Source organism: Geotrypetes seraphini, chromosome 2 (genome assembly GCF_902459505.1).
Source record: "Geotrypetes seraphini chromosome 2, aGeoSer1.1, whole genome shotgun sequence".
NCBI lineage: Eukaryota > Metazoa > Chordata > Amphibia > Gymnophiona > Dermophiidae > Geotrypetes > Geotrypetes seraphini.
This window is the reverse complement of record NC_047085.1, coordinates 205,548,774-205,567,187: the sequence shown is the minus strand read 5'-3', so window position 1 is coordinate 205,567,187 and position 18,414 is coordinate 205,548,774. Positions and strand designations below refer to the sequence as shown.

Below are 18,414 nucleotides of genomic sequence, written 5' to 3'. Positions count from 1 at the left end.
CAACTTTCCAATGTAAGCAGGCCTTGCGCCATATAATTCTGTAAACTGCATTCACTTACTATATTACATAGTTTGGCGTCATCGGCGAATAGTGTTATTTTACCTTGAAGCCCTTGAGTCAGATCCCCTATGAATATGTTGAAAAGGAGTGGACCCAGGACCGAGCCCTGCGGCACTCCACTGGTCACCTCCGATGTTTTAGAGAGGGTACCATTAGCCACCACCCTCTGAAGTCTGCCACTCAGCCAATCATTAACCCATGCAGTTAGTGTCTCTCCTAACCCCATCGATTCCATCTTGCTTAGCAGCCTGCGGTGTGGGACACTGTCAAAAGCTTTACTGAAGTCCAGGTACACGACGTCCAAAGACTCTCCCAAGTCCAACTTTCTTGTTACCCAGTCAAAGAAGCTGATGAGATTGGATTGGCAGGACCTACCCTTGGTGAATCCATGCTGACTGGGATCCCGAAGATTCCCTTCATTCAAGATCGTGTCCAATTTGCTTTTAATTAGTGTTTCCATGAGTTTGCACACTATTGATGTGAGACTCACCGGTCTATAATTCGCAGCCTCTGCCCTGCAACCCTTTTTATGCAGAGGAACGACATTAGCTAATTTCCAGTCCAGGGGAACTTTCCCCTTACTTAGGGAGAGATTGAATAGCTCAGCCAACGGTTTCGCCAGGACATCGCTCAATTCTCTGAGCACTCTTGGGTGCAAATTGTCTGGTCCCATGGCTTTGTTCACCTTGAGTCTTGCCAGTTCACTGTAAACTTCACCTGGTGTGAACTCAAAATTCTGAAACGGATCTTCTGTGCTTTGTGTTGCCTTCAACTGTGGACCGTGTCCCGGTGCCTCACAGGTAAAGACTGAGCAGAAGTATTCATTCAGTAGTTCGGCTTTATCGGAATCTGCTTCCACATAACTTCCGTCCGGTCTTCTAAGGCGTACTATCCCACCTGTGTTCCTTTTTCTGTCACTAATATACCTGAAGAAGGATTTGTCCCCCTTTTTAATGTTTTTTTGCCAGAATTTCTTCCATTCGAAGTTTTGCCTCCCTAACTACCATTTTGACCGCTGTAGACCTGGTCCTATATTCTACCTTTGCCTCTCTTTTCTCCGTGCGCTTGTAGGAGAGAAACGCTATTTTCTTCTCCTTAATGAGGTGCGAGATCTCCGCGGTGAACCATTGGGGTTTATTGTTTCTTTGTCGTTTATTTACTGATTTTATGAAGCGGCTAGTTGCTGCATGTATGGTTGATTTCAGTGTTAACCACTTAGCTTCTACATCATCGGTCTCCGCTTGGTCCTGCAGCGTCTGATGGACGAAATCTCCCATGCGTGTGAAGTCTGTGCCCCGGAAATTGAGTACCTTTGTTTTGGTGTTTGATCTAGGGAAGCCTTTCCTAAGGTTGAACCATACTATGTTGTGGTCGCTGGAGGCTAGCGTATCTCCTACTGAGACCTCTGAGACGCTTTCCCCGTTGGTGAGTACCAGGTCGAGGATCGCCTGGCCCCTAGTGGGCTCCGTTACCATTTGTTTGAGACGTGCTCCCTTTATGGAGGTTAAGAGCCTCCTGCTACCGCTGGTTGTCGCTGAAAATGAGTTCCAGTCTGCATCAGGCATATTGAAGTCCCCTAGCAGTATAGCTTCTCCTCGTAGAGTGATATTCTCTATGTCTTCAATTAATTCTGCGTCCATGTCTTCCAGTTGTCTTGGGGGTCTGTATACCACACCTAGATACAGGCATTTTTTTCTGCCTCTTGCCAGGTTTACCCAGAGGGACTCCCCGGTGTACTTGACATCTGTGATCCTGGTGGTTTTGATGTCCTCTTTAATGTATAGAGCTACCCCCCCTCCTAACCTGCCCTCTCTGTCCTGACGAAGTAGATTGTAGCCCGGTATAGCCATATCCCACCCATGTGAGTCCATGAACCAAGTTTCAGATATTGCCACCACATCTAGGTCGGCATTCCTTATTTCAGCCTCCAATTCTAGAATTTTGTTACCTAAACTGTGTGCATTGACATACATGGCCCTCCATATCTTGTGTTTGCTAAGTCCCTTTGAGGCGTATCCTACCCGAGTCGGTGTGACTCCCAAAGAACTGTTTGCAATGTGGGTACTTACCTTGGACATGGAAGCGGAGTTTCGACTCACCTCATCAGGATAATTCCTTTCTGCACTAATATGTGAATGGGTACCCTCCCCCGACTTACCTAGTTTAAAGCCCTGTGAAGCAGGCGGGCTAGTCGGTGTCCGAAGACGTTCTTACCCCTACTGGTCAGATGGAGTCCGTCTGGTCCCTGAAGTCCTTGTAGCGCTTCCCCATGGTTTAGGAATCCGAAGTTCATATCCCGGCACCATCCCTGTAGCCACTCGTTCGTCCTCAGGATACGTTCATCTCTGGTGTATATTTTTTTTATAGTAATCTTTTAAATTCTGTTTCTATGGCTGGGGTGAAGTAATGCCAGTGCCTGTTGGCTGTGATTTTAATTTGTGAGGTGTCTTCTATCTCTTTGGATCTATTGTGACTTAGTACTTCTATTCTGTTGGCAGAACATCTCAACTTCTATCACCATAGAAGCAGACTGGAAGAAAAGCCTTAATAAACCAGACTGTTATATATGGGGAAAAAATTGCTAGGAATAAAACAAGAGAAAATAATATACAGTAGATAGGATATCATGTACCACTGCTTTAAACTCTGCAGGTATGAGAAACTTTGATTTTTCTTTATTTACGTCTAGTTTAGGATCTTGTTCCGACACACAGCCTTTCCTGCAGAGTAAAACTAAACTAAACTAAACTAAACTTTAGGTTTGTATACCGCACCATCTCCACAGTCGTAGAGCTCGGCACATGAAATGCAGTGAAATGTTTAAATTGTAAGAAAAAACTGTTCCCCCAGGAAATCCTTGTACTGCAGGGGTTGGGTTCCTGGAAACCCACAGCCACATAAGTTTAAAATTAACGCTAAGTCGGAGACTTACCACAGGCTCATTGTGTTTGCAATAGAAGCCGGCTTGCTCTGAAGTCAAAAGGATTTCTGGAGATGAGTACAAGGGTTTTGAGAAGGAAAAGTGATGCTGAGCTAGGAGAGAAGAGTGGGGGGTCCAGTAATCAAGTTGGGAATGAAAGGGAAATCCTCAGTTTTGTCTTTTAATATCCAAATGCTTTGGATGTTTTTGGCTGCAAAGTTCTATTTTCTTAGCTGCATATCTGCAGATATCCAAGTGGGTACGTACATATAATGGCATGTGATTGTTTGGAAATAAACAGAAACTTTTAGATTTATAATTCCTCCTATATATCATAGTGAAGAAACATTTAAAAAAATAGAGATCACAGAGAACAAGTTAGCATCTCATTTTGAAAAGTTAGGGAAAAAGTAATAGGTTGAATAGGGTAAGGAGAAAACTAGAAGATCCCCAAAACATTTTATCAGGATAGCTTTTCCTTCAGCAGGTTTCTCAGACAGGATCAGCTTTACTAGGGGCAAAATGCTACCCAACCTTTATTAAATTTCTGCATGATCTTGAACAAACCATAATCCTGACTCCCTACAAAAACTAGCAAGTGGCTACGAGTGGAGAAAACAGAGATTAATACATGTATATGGGGCAAGAACATTGGGATAAACAGGCTCTGTGACATTATAAATGGTATGTACGGTATTTATGCATTTATTTTGTATTTATATTCTACCTATATAAGACAGATCACAATAAAAACAAACATTCATACCAAAAACATATAACAAATACACATCTCACTACTAACAAACCTCCACATTCAATTAAGAGCTGCCTTCTTCAAACAGTTGGAAAAGCTTGAAGAAATAGACAAACAAATGTATTTTCAAATATTTCTTAAGCTGTTTCAAATTTGCACAGACGCAGGTACCCAAGCAACTCATGCCCCATCAATGGACCAGCACTGAAAAAGCATAATGCACATTACGTAAAATCAAGACTGTCAGCCACTTTATATTTTCTTGATATCAAAGTGCACACTGATTTATATAACTATAATATCTGGGACAAATTACAAGGAACAGTAACATATATTGTTTGGTGTATAAGTGTCAGAACTTTGAACCGTATTCTACTTTCCACTGGCAACCAATGTAGCTGCTTTAAGATCAATGTTACATATACCATAGGTGTCAGAACCGGAGGGGGGGGAGGCACAGGGGCCGTGGTCTCCCCAAAAATTAGCAGTGGCTCTGCTCCCCCACCTACTTCCTATTCTGGCTGGTGTAACTTTAAATCGCTGGCGTGTAACACATGTTCTTCTTTCCTTCCCTCTCTCTTCAGCTCCCGACTCCCCCACACCTCCTCCCCGGTATTTGTTATTTTAAATCTTTGGGCAGCGTCAAAGAGATCAGAGTGCTGCTGTTGGCCTGCCCCGGAAGTCTTCATTCAGCAATGATTTCCTGTTTCCGCATAGGTGGGATGCTGCTGAATGAAGGATTCTGGGCAGGCTGACGGCAGCACGCTGATCTCGTTGAAAGGATGCCAAAAGATTTAAAATAACAACGACCGGGGAGGAGATAGGTGTGGGATATTAGGAAGCCGAAGAGAGAGATAATGCCGCAGGGTTCCACTGGGGGTGGGAAAGAAAGAAGAGCATATGCTATACGCCACAGGTAGGGGGTAGGGGGTTGGGAAGGCAGGGGGGGACAGATGCTGCATATACTGGGAAAGGGTTGCCGTGAGAAGGCAGGGAAGAACAGATGTTACACAGGATGAGAGGGGCTTGGGAAGGACAGATGCGTGTAGTGGGATAGGGTTGGGAAGTACAGATGCATGGGCTGGGGGGGTTAGGAAAGGAGGAAAAGAGAGACGCTGCACAGGTGGGGTAGTGGAAAAGGAGAGAAAGAAATTCTGCCGTGGGGGAGGAAAAAGGAATGGAAAATTGCTGGACATAGGTGTGTGGAGTGAAAGGGAAAGAGAGATGATGTACATGGGGAAAGGCAGAAAGAGGGAGAATTAGTGAACATGATAGTGGTAGAGAGGAAGGAGGGAGAAATATTGGATGTTGAAAGGGATGTAAGAGAGAGCAATGTTGAACATGGTGGTAGAGGGAAGGAAGGAAGAGATGCAGCATTGTGTTGGAGAGGGTTGATGGAAGGAGAAGGTTTGGGCATGGGGATGGTGGGGAGGGACAAAAGATGCTGTTTCTATTCTTATGCTCTTTGCGGGGCTTTGTCTTACTTCTTGTTTGGCACTGAAGGGGAGTTTTCTGTAGCAGTTAGTGAGGTAACATTGCAGATTTTAAAATCATCTGCCTTGATCTCAGAATATAAATGTTAATTAACATTTTCTCTGCATACAGTGTGCTTGATGTAGTTTAATTTTGTGGTTACCATTAAGTATTGTTAATAAGATTATATTGTGTGTGTATATGAAGAATGAATGGAAAAAATGGCAATTCAATTAATACTATTATGGAGTGGGGTTGTGGGCAGAGCTTGGGTGGCGTCTTGGGTTCCGCTGCCTATGTAATGTAATGTAATTTATTTCTTATATACCGCTACATCCGTTAGGTTCTAAGCGGTTTACAGAAAATATACATTAAGATTAGAAATAAGAAAGGTACTTGAAAAATTCCCTTACTGTCCCGAAGGCTCACAATCTAACTAAAGTACCTGGAAGGTAATAGAGAAGTGAAAAGTAGAGATAGAGGAAATATAAAATAAAAATAAACATTTTAACAAGACAGCATTGATCTAAATACTTTGGAAGGTAGAAGAGAGGAGAGAAAGGAATAGATGCAGAAGGGAGAACCGTTGATGTACAAATGTAAAATACCTTTTAAAAATATAAAATATAAGTGCCTATTTTCATCTACATTTTCCTATCAGGGTGTAAAGTTTTGGAACGTGTTACCTAGGGTTACCAGATTTTCCAGAACTAAAATCCGGACCCATGGCTACGCCCCCAGTTCTGCCCATCCCCGCCCAAGTCACGCTCCGTTCTGTCCCCCCAGCCGCGCCCCATCAACCTGTTCACGTGTCGGAAGGGCATCTGCGCATGTGCTGGTGTGATGCGATGATATCACACTCATGCATGCATGCACGTGATGTCGTTGCATGCACAGATGCCATCCCGATGTCGCTCCTAGCTGGAAGCTTTTCAAAACCTGGACAAAGTGCCAAGTTTTGAAAAGCCATCCAGACGCCCTACAGGAGGACATGTCCAGGTAAAACCGGATGTCTAGTAATCTGTGTTACCTTCTTTTAGTAGATTTGAAGCAAGTTGTATGCTTTATTATTATTATTAAATCTGTTTTTATTGATAAAGAGAATAACAACTCACAACCACAGAACACAGACAAGGATTGTAACTTTTCCAACAACAGGCAAAAGAGGGACACCTCCCCCCCCCACCCAAAGAGGACTGGACTGATGTCCTCTCAGGGAACAAAGAGACCCAAACACCCCCCAACAGACCTGTACCCCCCTCCCCCCAAACCCCTCTCCCCCCTTCCCCCAACAGAAAAAGAATCCCAGGTCAGACAGGTGGAGCAGAATACAGTTGCAGTCTGTTCAAAATTCGGCTACGACTCCTCGGCGGCAAGCTGTCCAAGTAAGGAGACCAAGTGTGAATGAAGTCTCTACTCTTGCGACAAGAGGAGCAAGCCAGCCGGGCCTCCCAACACATCAGCTCATGAAGTTTATTCCTCCAATACCAAAAGGAGGGAGGAACATCGGCCAGCCAATGGTTCAAAATACACTTCTTCCCCAAAATATAACATTTACTCAAAAACAATTTTTCAGCAGAAGAAAAAACAGAAAATGCAGTGAAGTGAGCAAACAGCATGTGAAAAACAGAAAGAGAGACAGGAACCTGAAGAAGGCCCTGAAAGAAGGAGGCCAGCTCCCCCCCAAAACCCTGAATACTCTCACAACTCCAAAAGCCATGAAAGTAAGAATTCACTTCAGTGAGGCAGGTGAGACAATACTGGGTATCCACACAGCCCATATAGTAGGCCCGGCTCTGGGAGGTATAGGCCCGTAGCAGGGTCCTGTAATGGCACTCACGCAGCTCCGCATTATATACTAAGACCGGGACCCGGCGGAGAGCATGGAGCAACCAGTCCGCCCCAAGCTTCCTCCCCAAATAAGTTGTATGCTTTTTTGCCATAATCTAAAATCTTTTCTAATAATTCTTAACTATCTACATTAATATCTGTAACTCTCAGAAATGGTTGATGAGTATGTTTTTATATATTTGCACTGAACTAAATGCTTTTGGCTGTTGCAATATAGAAATATCTGTATTGTATTGTAATCTTCCTTGTTGTTTAAATTTGAATAATAATGTAAGATTGTGATTAACAATTTGGGGCTTTGTTCCATTTCTATTTTAAATTATGTTTTCCATTTGCAGCCATACACATTTAAGGGTCATAGTCCTTATTATCGGTTTAGCTTATAACCTATGAATGAGCTTTTTAAATCTTACATTCAGAACATAATTCTATAGATGAAGAAAAATATGATTAAGGTGAAAGGTGCAGTAAGCATAAAATGAAAAAAACCCAACAGCAACAACAAGGCATAAAACCAATCTCTGGCACATACCTATGAGATATTCTATCCAGAACTGGTCCTTTTCAGGATTGTAAGGACGGCAGAAATCAATCTGGATGTGGTAAGTCTGTCCCCGGCGAACAATGAGCTGCCTGTTGTAGTATTTATCTGTGTGGTGCTCCTGCTTGTTCAACTCATCTGGAAACTTGAACAAATGCACTGCCTCTACTTCCAGGAATTCTGAAATGCAAGAGAGGGGAAAACATCAAAATTCTTTGCAGAAGAGTTATACTGCCTTCTCATTATATTAAGGCTCTTCATACAAATCCACTATGCAATTTGCAGCTCCTAAACCTTGTTTCAACTACAGCTAATCCTTTTATTTACCCATGGGCACATAAGGGACTTTAGGAGTGAAGAAGATTGTAAAACATTTGAAATTAAGATGATCGCAAAAGGACTTATTAAGGACTGGCTTTCTCATCCATTATCAAACATTGGCCCTTTAAACTATGAAATTTCTCTCTCCCTTCCCCCCCCCCCACCTAGAAACATGACAGCAGATGACCTTTCTTTCTTGTCCTGTAGTGACATCCAGGCAATTTAAAACTGACTCTGTACTACTTAAATCCAATCATCTCAGTAGCTAACTTTTGCTATTAAAGAGGGCTCCTTTTACAAAGCCATTCGATTTCTATGGGCTGCATCGCATTTGCTGTGCCGGGACTCGCTACAGCAGCTTTGTAAAAAGGGGCCCAAAATTCGCTGTTCTTTTCAGGTTGTGTCAACACGTGGTATGTCCCATAATCTTATGACTTCCAGAGTAGGGAGAGGGGTTGTTGAGAATTTAATTACATAAAAAAATGTACAAAATATAAAGTGCATTCAATTCAACTGTATTTAACAATTATAACAACCATAGCAGTGAAAATCATAATAATAAAGCAACAAATCAGAGGTAGTCAAAGACAGATAGTATTAGTTACTTAGATGAGTCAACGCTATGTAGATAATAATCTAAAGGAGACCAGGTTAGATGCTTAGAAATGATAGTACCCATTTTGTCCACTATGGCAATCTCAAACGTGGAGGGGCATAATCAAAAGAAATGTCTAAGTCCGTTTTTGGCCTAAGTCACTAGTCGCCCAAAGTTGGCTAAGTAAAATGTCCATTCCTGAAAAATGCATCCAAAATATTTTTTTTCACAAAAATTATCTAGTTGGATGACCAGCCATTTGATTGTTCAGACCTCTAAGTTGTCTATCGTTATACCTAACGTGACCATTTATTTTTTTGATCAAAAGGGGACATCTATTAATTGTCAGTCCCGCCCCCAATCCTGCCCTAGCCCCGCCCCCCAATCCCACCCCCAATTTCTTCCATACATTTTTCATGTACACATGGAGGGGCATAATCAAAAAAAGCGTCTAAGTCCCCTTTTGGCCTAAGTCCCTAAACGTTCAACCCAGAAGCAGGGAAAGTGTCCATAACCAAAACAAACGTCCATGTTTTGATTATGGCCTTCCTCTGCCTAAACGCCCAATCTCCACTACGTCTAAAAGTATCCCCACAGCACGTCTACACTTTTTAGCCATAATGAAACAAACAAACGCCTAAGCCACAAACGTCCAACAGAAGGGCTTTTAGGCGAAGGAGGAGCCAGTCCTTCACCTAAAAGCTGGATTCTGTAACCGGTGTCTGTCAAAAACAACACCGGTTACAGAATCCCCCCCCCCCCACAACGATCCAGGCAGGAGGGTGCCCAAACCCTCCTGCCATGTCAAACCGCAACACCCCCCCCCTCCCGACGACATCGGGGCAAGAGGGTTCTCAAGCCCTCTTGCCCCGCCGATTCCTCGACTCCCCGACACAATCGGGGCAAGAGGGAGCTCAAGCCCTCTTGCCCCCCCCCGACTCCCTGACACGATCGGGGCAAGAGGGAGCTCAAGCCCTCTTGCCCCAGCCAACCGCGGCACCCCCGACACGATCGGGGCAAGAGGGAGCCCAAGCCCTCTTGCCCCGCCGACTCCCCAACTCCCTGACAATATCAGGCCAGGAGGGAGCCCAAGCCCTCCTGGCCCTGGCAACCCCCCCCCCTGCTAGTTGTTCGGGCCAGGAGGGAGCCCAAGTCCTCCTGGCCCGGGTGACCTCCCCCCCCCCGCTAGTTGTTCAGGCCAGGAGGGAGCCCAAGTCCTCCTGGCCCTGGCAACCCCCCCCCCCCCCGCTAGTTGTTCGGACCAGGAGGGAGCCCAAGTCCTCCTGGCCCTGGCAACCCTCCCCGCTGGTTGTTCGGGCCAGGAGGGAGCCCAAACCCTCCTGGCCACGGCGACCCCCTACCCCCACCCCGCACTACATTATGAGCAGGAGGGATCCCAGGCCCTTCTGTCGTCGACGCAAACCCCCCTCCCCCCAACGACTGCCCCCCCCAAGAACCTCCGACCGCCTCCCCAGCCGACCCGCGACACCCCTGGCTGACCCCCACGACACCCCCACCCCCCTTCCCCGTACCTTTGTTTAGTTGGCCGGACAGACGGGAGCCAAACCCGCCTGTCCGGCAGGCAGCCAACAATGAAATGAGGCCGGATTGGCCCATCCGTCCCAAAGCCCTGCCTGCTGGTGGAGCCTAAGGCTCCTTGGCTAATCAGAATAGGCCTGGGAGCCTTAGGCCCCTCCTGGGGGCGGGGCCTTGGGCACATGGTCGGGTTGGGACCATGTGCCTCAAGCCCTGCCCCCAGGAGGGGCCTAAGGCTCCCGGGCCTATTCTGATTGGCCCAGGCGCCTTAGGCCCCACCAGTAAGCGGGGCTTTAGGACGGATGGGCCAATCCAGCCTCATTCCGTTGTTGGCTGCCTGCCGGACAGGCGGGTTTGGCTCCCGTCTGTCCGGCCAACTAAACAAAGGTATGAGGAAGGGGGGTGGGGGTGGCGTGGGGGTCGCGGGTCGGCTGGGGAGGCGGTCGGAGGTTCTTGGGGGGCCGTCGTTGGGGGAAGGGGGGTTTGCATCGAGGACAGGAAGGCCTGGGATCCCTCCTGCCTGTAATGTAGTGCGAGGTGGGGGTAGGGGGTCGCCGTGGCCAGGAGGGTTTGGGCTCCCTCCTGGCCCGATGTTGTCAGGTGGGGGGGCAGAATCGGCTGGGCCAGGAGGGTTTGGGCTCCCTCCTGGCTCGAACAACTAGCGGGGGGGGGGGGTCGCCAGGGCCAGGAGGGCTTGGGCTCCCTCCTGGCCCGATATTGTCGGGGAGTTGGGGAGTAGGCGGGGCAAGAGGGCTTGGGCTCCCTCTTGCCCCGATCGTGTCAGGGGGTCGCAAGAGGACTTGAGCTCCCTCTTGCCCTGATCGTGTCGGGGGTGCCGCGGTTGGCTGAGGCAAGAGGGCTTGAGCTCCCTCTTGCCCCAATGTTGTGTGTGTGTGTGGGGGGAGGAGTGTTGCATCGCGGCAGGAGAGATGCCTCATCTCCCCTACCGCGATGCCATCACTCCTCTACCCGAACTGCCGCGGGTCACGGCAGTTCGGGTAGAAAAGTGATGGCATCGCGGTAGGGGAGATGAGGCATCTCTCCTGCCGCGATGGTTAGGTTGCCGGACCGCTGAACTGATGGCGCCAGCGGCCATCAGCTCAGCGGCCCCTTTTTCGGCACTTAGACCTGGTTTTATTTCGTCTAAGTGAAAAAGGTCTAAGTGCCGACTAAACTGTATTGGTTATACCTGTTGTACTGCTAGGTGTAGGTCGGCCCACCTCCCGCCCACTGCCCGCTCTTTCCCCTCCTCTAAACACACCTCTTTTCTCTCTGTGCGTTTAGTGGCAGGGGAAAGGCCTAAGCTGTTTTTAGATACGTCTAAAAACCAGCTTTGGTTATGGGTACTTGGACGATCAGGCTTTTTGATCGTCCAAGTAGCCATTTAGGACACTTTTTAGACTTTTTTTTCTTTTATTATTATTACCCCCATAATATCTTATTAATTCATAATGGTAACCATAAAAATTTTTAAAAACTACAAAGCACACTATACGCAGAGAAAATGTTAATTATCATTTATATTGGGGGGGTTTCAAAGATGTCAAGGCAGATGACTTTAAAATATGCAATGTCACCTCAGTAACTATAGAAAAATAGACAAATATAGTGCAAAATATAGACAGCAGATATAAATTCTCAAAACTGACACATTTTGATCACTAAATTGAAAATAAATAAAATCATTTTCCTACCTTTGCTGTCTGGTGATTTCATGAGTCTCTGGTTGTGTTTCCTTCTGACTGTGTATCCTTTCTTTCATTTCTTTCTTTCTGCACTCAGGCCCAACAATTGTCCTTTTCTATTCCCTCCCTCCTTCCTTCCTTTGTCCTTAGTGTCCCCAGTGCCTCCTTCCTATGTCATTAGTGCACCTAGCTGTGTCCTTAGTGCCTCCAGTGTCTCCTTCCTATGCCCTCAGTGCTCCTTCCTATGTCCTTAGTGCCCCCAGTGCCTCCTTCCTATGTCCTTAGTGCCCCTTCCCATGTCCTTAGTGCCCCCAGTGCCTCCTTCCCATGTCCCCCTCACTGCCTTCTGTACTGTGTCCCACCCCCACCCCCGAAGCCAGCCTGCCTGCCTATCTACCTCCCTCCATCCTTGCTGCGCCAAAGCCAGCCTGCTTGCCTGCCTACCTCCCTCCTTCCTTTCTCCCATCACCCCGGTCCACCGCCGCTGCTGCTGATTGCTAGCCTCTATCCTTACCTCCCTGCTGCTGCTAATTGCCGCCCAGAAGCCTTCTTCCCAACATCAATTCTGACATTGGAGAGGACATTCCAGACCAGCCAATCGCTGCCTGGCAGGCCCGGAATGTCCTCTCCGACGTCAGAATTGACATCTGGAAGAAGGTTTCTGGGTGGTGATTAGCAGCAGCAGGGAGGTAAGAAGAGCAGCAGCGGCGGTGGACCGGGGGGGTTTAAATCGGGTGCTAGAGGGAGGCTTTTTTTTTGTACGGCAGGAAGGAACAGGAAGTGATCGCCTGTCCCGTTGTCCCTGCACACAGCTTACCAATTAACACCTCATAATTTCCACTAATTGGCACTAATTAAAAGTTACATGCACAGCTTGGAAAGCACGATTCTATAAAAAGTATGTGCCAGTTCTAGTGCATTAATTTGAATAGGGGGCATAGAATGGGTATGGGTGTTCCTAAAAGTTATGTGTGTTGTTATAGAATATGCTCAATCCATGTACAACTTAGGTGTAGGCATTTAGGTTAGAACTACCCGAGGATCAGGCTGGTTTCAGAAAAGGGTCGAGGAACAAGAGACATTATTGCCAATGTTAGATGGATATTGGAGAAGAACAAAGAATAGCAAAAGTCCCTAAACTTTTGCTTTATCGTCTAAAGCAAAGCTTTTGACTGTGTAGATCACGATAAACTATGGAGAACTCTAGTGCAAATGAGAATACCTAAACACATAACTCAGCTGATAAAGAGCTGCTTCGAAAATCAAGAAGCTGAAGTGAGAACTGAATACGGCAACACTAATTATTTTCTAATAAAATGTGGTGTCAGCCAAGAATGCATCTTGTCACCTTACCTGTTCAACCTTTACTGTGAAGCCATCTTCAGAAAAGCAAATTTAGAAGAGAGTGTCACTTTCAAAGCTGGTGACCAAAATACAGTATAAACAACATGCGCTATGCAGATAATACAACACCTATCCCCAGCGGCAAAGAAGACATGCTGTATCTACTGAGAAAATTCAAAGTCGAAAGTCATAACATGGAATTAGAACTGAACATAAACGAGACAAAGATCATGAACACGGAAAATGATGAAGATTGTGAGCTTGACGGTGATAGAATAGAAGTTGTAAAGGATTTCAGTCTGCTGGGCAACTAGCAGGGAAGAAATTCTCCACAGAATACCACTTGGTCGCTCTTCAATGAAGGCTCTCAACAAAGTATTCAAAGGCAAGGAAATAACACTCCAAATGAAAATCAAACTTCTCCATACACTCATTTTCTCAGTGGTCAATTACAGATGCAAAAGCTGGACACTACGAAAGCAAGACAGATAGAAGATTAACTCATTTGAGCTTTGGTGCTGGAGAAGGATTTTATGCATGCTGTGGACCACCAGAAAAACTAACAAATTGATTCTGGAAGAGATCACACTGGGTATGTCACTCGAAGGCCAAATGATGAATTCACAGCCGTCTTATTTTGGTCACACCGTCAGAAGTGAGAGAGATCACTTGAGAAGGACATCATGTTTGGGAAGATTGAAGGAACCAGGCAAAGAGGGCGACCTGCAATCAGATGGCTGGACACGCTGAAAATAACCATGGGGATGATGCTTAAAGCTCTCAACTAATCAGACAAAACATTGTGATTTTCACTAAGGAATCAGAAGCACAAAAAATTACTACTATAATTAAAATTGGATTTAAATTTAATTTTAATTAAATTTTAATCTTATACTGCTGACATTCTTTTTGTTTATGATGAAACTTCATTTTCTGCACTGTTTTAAAATTTTTACCAATGCAGTATATCAAATACAAAATAAACTTGAAAGCTTTATAGAATAAGCTCCGCATAGGTGACTTATTGGCTCCTGAATAGGTATCTTTTTATAGAATTAAACTAAACTAAACTAAACCTTAGGTTTGTATACCGCGCCATCTCCATGGTCATAGAGCTCGGCACGGTTTACAGGGATTGTAATGAAAAAGGAACTCCAGGGAAAGGGTTAGATGAAGATCGGAGGAAAGAAGAGTGTTAGAGAGCTGGGATGTCAGATGAGGAGGGAGTGGTTAAATTTTTGAGAAAAGCCAGGTTTTCAGATGTTTACGGAAGGGTTGGAGAGCACTCAGGTTCCGAAGAGGGGAGGTAAGGTTATTCCAGAGCTCGGTGAATCTGAAGAGGAGGGAAGTCCCCAGAGATACAAAGAATTACCCTCTTTGTATCTCCCCCTCATTTCCTCCCCCTCTCCCCATTGTTTAATTCATGCGTTGAGCTTATTCAGAAGGAGCAAGAAATGATTGCTACTTGCTCCTTGCTTGAAAGCATCATATTGGAAAATGTCACTTGTTGACTCCCAACTGTTTCTTTGCATGACATGTAAGGGCAAAGAAGCACTTGGGATCAGCTGGTATTATTTTACAAAATGGCACTAACAGCCAGGGCAGGATTAATTCGTCGAGGGCCCCTAGGTACACAAGTACACTGGGCCGTCTACCCCGCCCCACCCCACCATACACCCAGGCGGAAACAGGAAGCTTCGTCAGAGGGAAGCTTTGGGCAAGCAGCACCGCTTTCAAAATTACAGTTCCCGTTGCTTTTCTTACCCGTGTTGCTTGCTTGTCTTACTTTCTGTCAATGGGGGGGAGCCGCATTGCTGATCGGGAGGGGGGCCACGCATTGCCGATCGATGCTGGAGGGGCCCTTCGCTGTTTGGAAAAACCAATGTTGATGCCCTCCTTCATCGGGCCCCCGTGACCATTTTGGGCCCTAGGCACGTGCCTACTGGGCCTATTGGTTAATCCTGCCCTGCTAACAGCACGAGAATAGGGATTGCTTCTGCCTGCTTCAGACATTTCAGTTTATGCAATACTTTAAGGGGCATCTCGGGTTTTGGGCTATTTTGTATAAAAGGGGCTGTGACAAGGCACCAAACCTTGATTTGAAAATGCATGGTGGTGGGGGACACTGTTCCCTCTACACTGCATGGCTACATGGTTGCACACCTTCTAGTAAGAGACCACTGAGTCATCTTGGCCCATCATGCAGTCGGCGCCCCAATACCTGCTTTCTCCATCACTGCCGCTGCTTCCCAATCCATCAGCAGCATCGGCAAAACAAAATGCAAATATGGTAGGGCTGCACTGTACATAGAGAATGACATGGGGACACATTTCCCCCCGTCCCCGCAGGCACTTATTGTCCCGTCCCGGCAAGTTCCCCATTCCTGCAAGCTCCGTCCTCATCTGCAAAAGCCTCAAACACTTTAAAATCATAAGTGTTTGAAGCTTGTGTGGTTAAGGCAGAGCTTACAAGAATGGGACAGGGACAGCAACAGCAACAAAACTCGCAGGGACGGGATGGGGAAATTGAGTTCCTGCGGGGACGGGGCAAATTTGTCCCCGTGTCATTCTCTGTACATACTTTTGGCAGGTGGACCCACCCCATTGTGACATCACTTCTTGTTCCGGGGCAGAGCCAGAAGCTGCAGGTATATACAGTGCAGCCCTGCAATGTTTGTATTTTGTTTTGCCACTGCTGCTGCTGGTATGGAGAAACAGCATCGGCAGTGGGGGTGTCAGGGACGGAGGCAGATATTGGATGAAAGTGGGGAGATGAGGGGGTTAGATGCTGGATGGAAGTGGGGAGGAAACAGAGAACAGATGCTGAATAGAAGCGAGGAGGACAGAGAGGCACATGCTGGATGAAAGTGGGGAGGAAAAACAGCAAATACTAGAAGTGGGGAGGACATAGGGTTTTTGTGTTTGGAAGAGCAGGCTGCCAGTTTTAGAGAGACCTTGCTAATAATAATTTCATTTGGTCTCATCCTTTCACTCTCCCCCACCCCCTCCCCCACAGTAGCATATGGTTGTGAGTCATAGCTCTAAATCAAGCAGGGCAGCACCCATTCTTTACTTTGTTGATCATGAAACTCGGTATGATTATCATGTGCTCAGGAAAAAAAAAAATGAACACGTTGTGATGGATTAGTCTCAAACCGAGAAATATTCCAAGCAGATTTGGAGAGAAAGGAGTGAGCACTGTGCAAAAAAATACAACCTCTGGAAAACCCGTAAAAAGTGATCTCTTGTGATATTCTCCCTACAATGCGAGCACTTCAGTTCTTCTCCTCCCCCTTCTCTCACAGTCTCTGTTTTAATAAAAGGAAAAATAAATCTCAAAATTCATGCGAAATTCAGAATTAATCAATCAAAGTGCGAAGTGATTTTCTGAAAGTGTGCGTCATATGAAATACTGCACAAAGGTCTCTACTTTCCTTTGTAGAATGGGCTCCAAATAGGAACCCTTGATAGAACTGCCTGGATCTGCCTTCCTCATTCTGCAGCACCTGGTTCTTGCTTTTCCCTTGTTCCCCAGCACTTACCTCATGCCTTCTGCTTCACCACCCACTACCCACCATTCCCCAGCACCTGCCTCATGTAGAGTTGCCAACTGGCTCCAGATTTGTCTCATTGGTCAAGCAAGCAGCCTTAGGGTCCAGATTCGTCTGACAGGGTTCATCCAGTCCAGGTTTTATCCATTTCATGCAGGGGCTTTTAATTATGATTTCCAAAGTGGATTCCCCAAGAAAAGCAAGGTCCAAAGATGCCAAGTTACCCAGTTCCAGGCTGGAAACTTTTTTTGACTAATCCTATTTTTGAACATATCCCAAAGGGCTGTGGGACTTGTAGTGCCTGACCCTGCACTTTGAAATCAGTGCTGCAAGTCCTATGATGTTCTAGAATTGGGGGGGGGGGGGACAGAAATCCAGGACTGTCTGGGACTCTGCAAGTACCTATATGTAATGGGGTAAACCCAGAGCAGGAACTACCCTATCAGGCAAATCAGGAGGCAGTTGGCAAACCTAGCCTCATGCCCTCTTTTTCTCCATTTTCCAGCATCTCCCTCATGCCTTAATGCCACGTCAACCTCTTCCCTTTTCTGCTGATCTCCAGCGATAACAGAAGTAGCCAGAGTTTGTTATAACACTGCGGTCGCTCTTATTCTGTCCCCTGGCACTGTAGCACATTCAGAGTTTGGGGGTATCCAAACTTCCTGTCTACGGCATTTGGAGACAGGGTAGAGAGGGTTTTTAGGTTGTAAACTTTGAACATGCTGCACTACCAGAATCGGTGGCATAACCAGGAATTTTGGACAGATGGTGGTTCTCTAGCAGGGTTATTGCACAGATCATAATCTTGCACACAACTGATAATTCACATGTACTTGAAAGGCTGATGAACTAATATAAAACAAAATGTCATGATTTGAACTGCCTCCATGTATCAACATCAGTAATAACAAATCGCTAAACTAATAATCAGATTCAGTAACACAACACCCACATTAAATACATTGGGCTACATTCACTAAGACCACTGATTGTGTCTCGACCACTTTGCGACCCAGACCCAATTCACTAACCTTCCTCCCGATCCGATCCGTGCATGCAAATGAGGAGAAATGGCATTCAAATGTAGGAAGGCAACGATTCACTAAAGAATTTCAGGAACACCAACTGGGCAGGCCGATCACGTCCCTGCCAACTTTCCTGCCCCTCTTAAGCAGCAGTTTCTCTCCTATGGTCCCCTGAAAATAGTGGAGCAAAAAGAGAAAAACGTGGGAAGGAAAGCAACTCCACCACCCCGACTCTCCTACTCTCTGCTGCCCTTCCCTGCAGTGCGAGCATGTGGTTTTAACCCGTGGGTTTAAAGCGGAGCTGCACTACGGCATGTTCAGTTCTATTCCAGAACACGCCGCAGTGCAGCCCTGCTTTAAACCCACGGGTTAAAACCAAGGGCTCGCGAGTAAAAGCACAAAAATTAAAAAAGAAAAGTTTTGCCACGGAAAGCAAGCTCATGCGCAGACCAGGCAAAGAAGATGGTCTGCGCATGCATCAGGATCGCTCTGGGTTCAGTGTGGGGGCGTGCCTCTGATCGCATCCATTTGCATGCAGACTCATGAATCGGTCGCCCGTCTACGGATCAAATCGCCCATGGATCGGTAAGGTTAGTGAATCTAGGCCTATATATATATATTGCTTACTTGCTTAGCATAGCTGCAAATGCTGATTTTCCAGCACAAACTGGTTGATTATTTTGGCAATGTCAATCCAAATGACTTTGTGGATATATGCCATTGTCAATCCTTGCATATTTTAATCTGTCAGCCTAGA

The 18,414-nt window shown here is 46.1% G+C and overlaps 1 protein-coding gene across 1 annotated transcript in view; it reads right to left on the bottom strand.

Annotated features, from left to right (window-relative positions):
* Positions 1-18,414, bottom strand: part of F13A1 (coagulation factor XIII A chain) — a 178,063-nt gene that overhangs the window by 122,404 nt on the left and 37,245 nt on the right. The window contains exon 3 of the mRNA XM_033935263.1: positions 7,592-7,780. Within this exon, the coding sequence (XP_033791154.1) occupies positions 7,592-7,780 (189 nt within the window). The remainder of the gene's footprint in view (positions 1-7,591; positions 7,781-18,414) is intronic.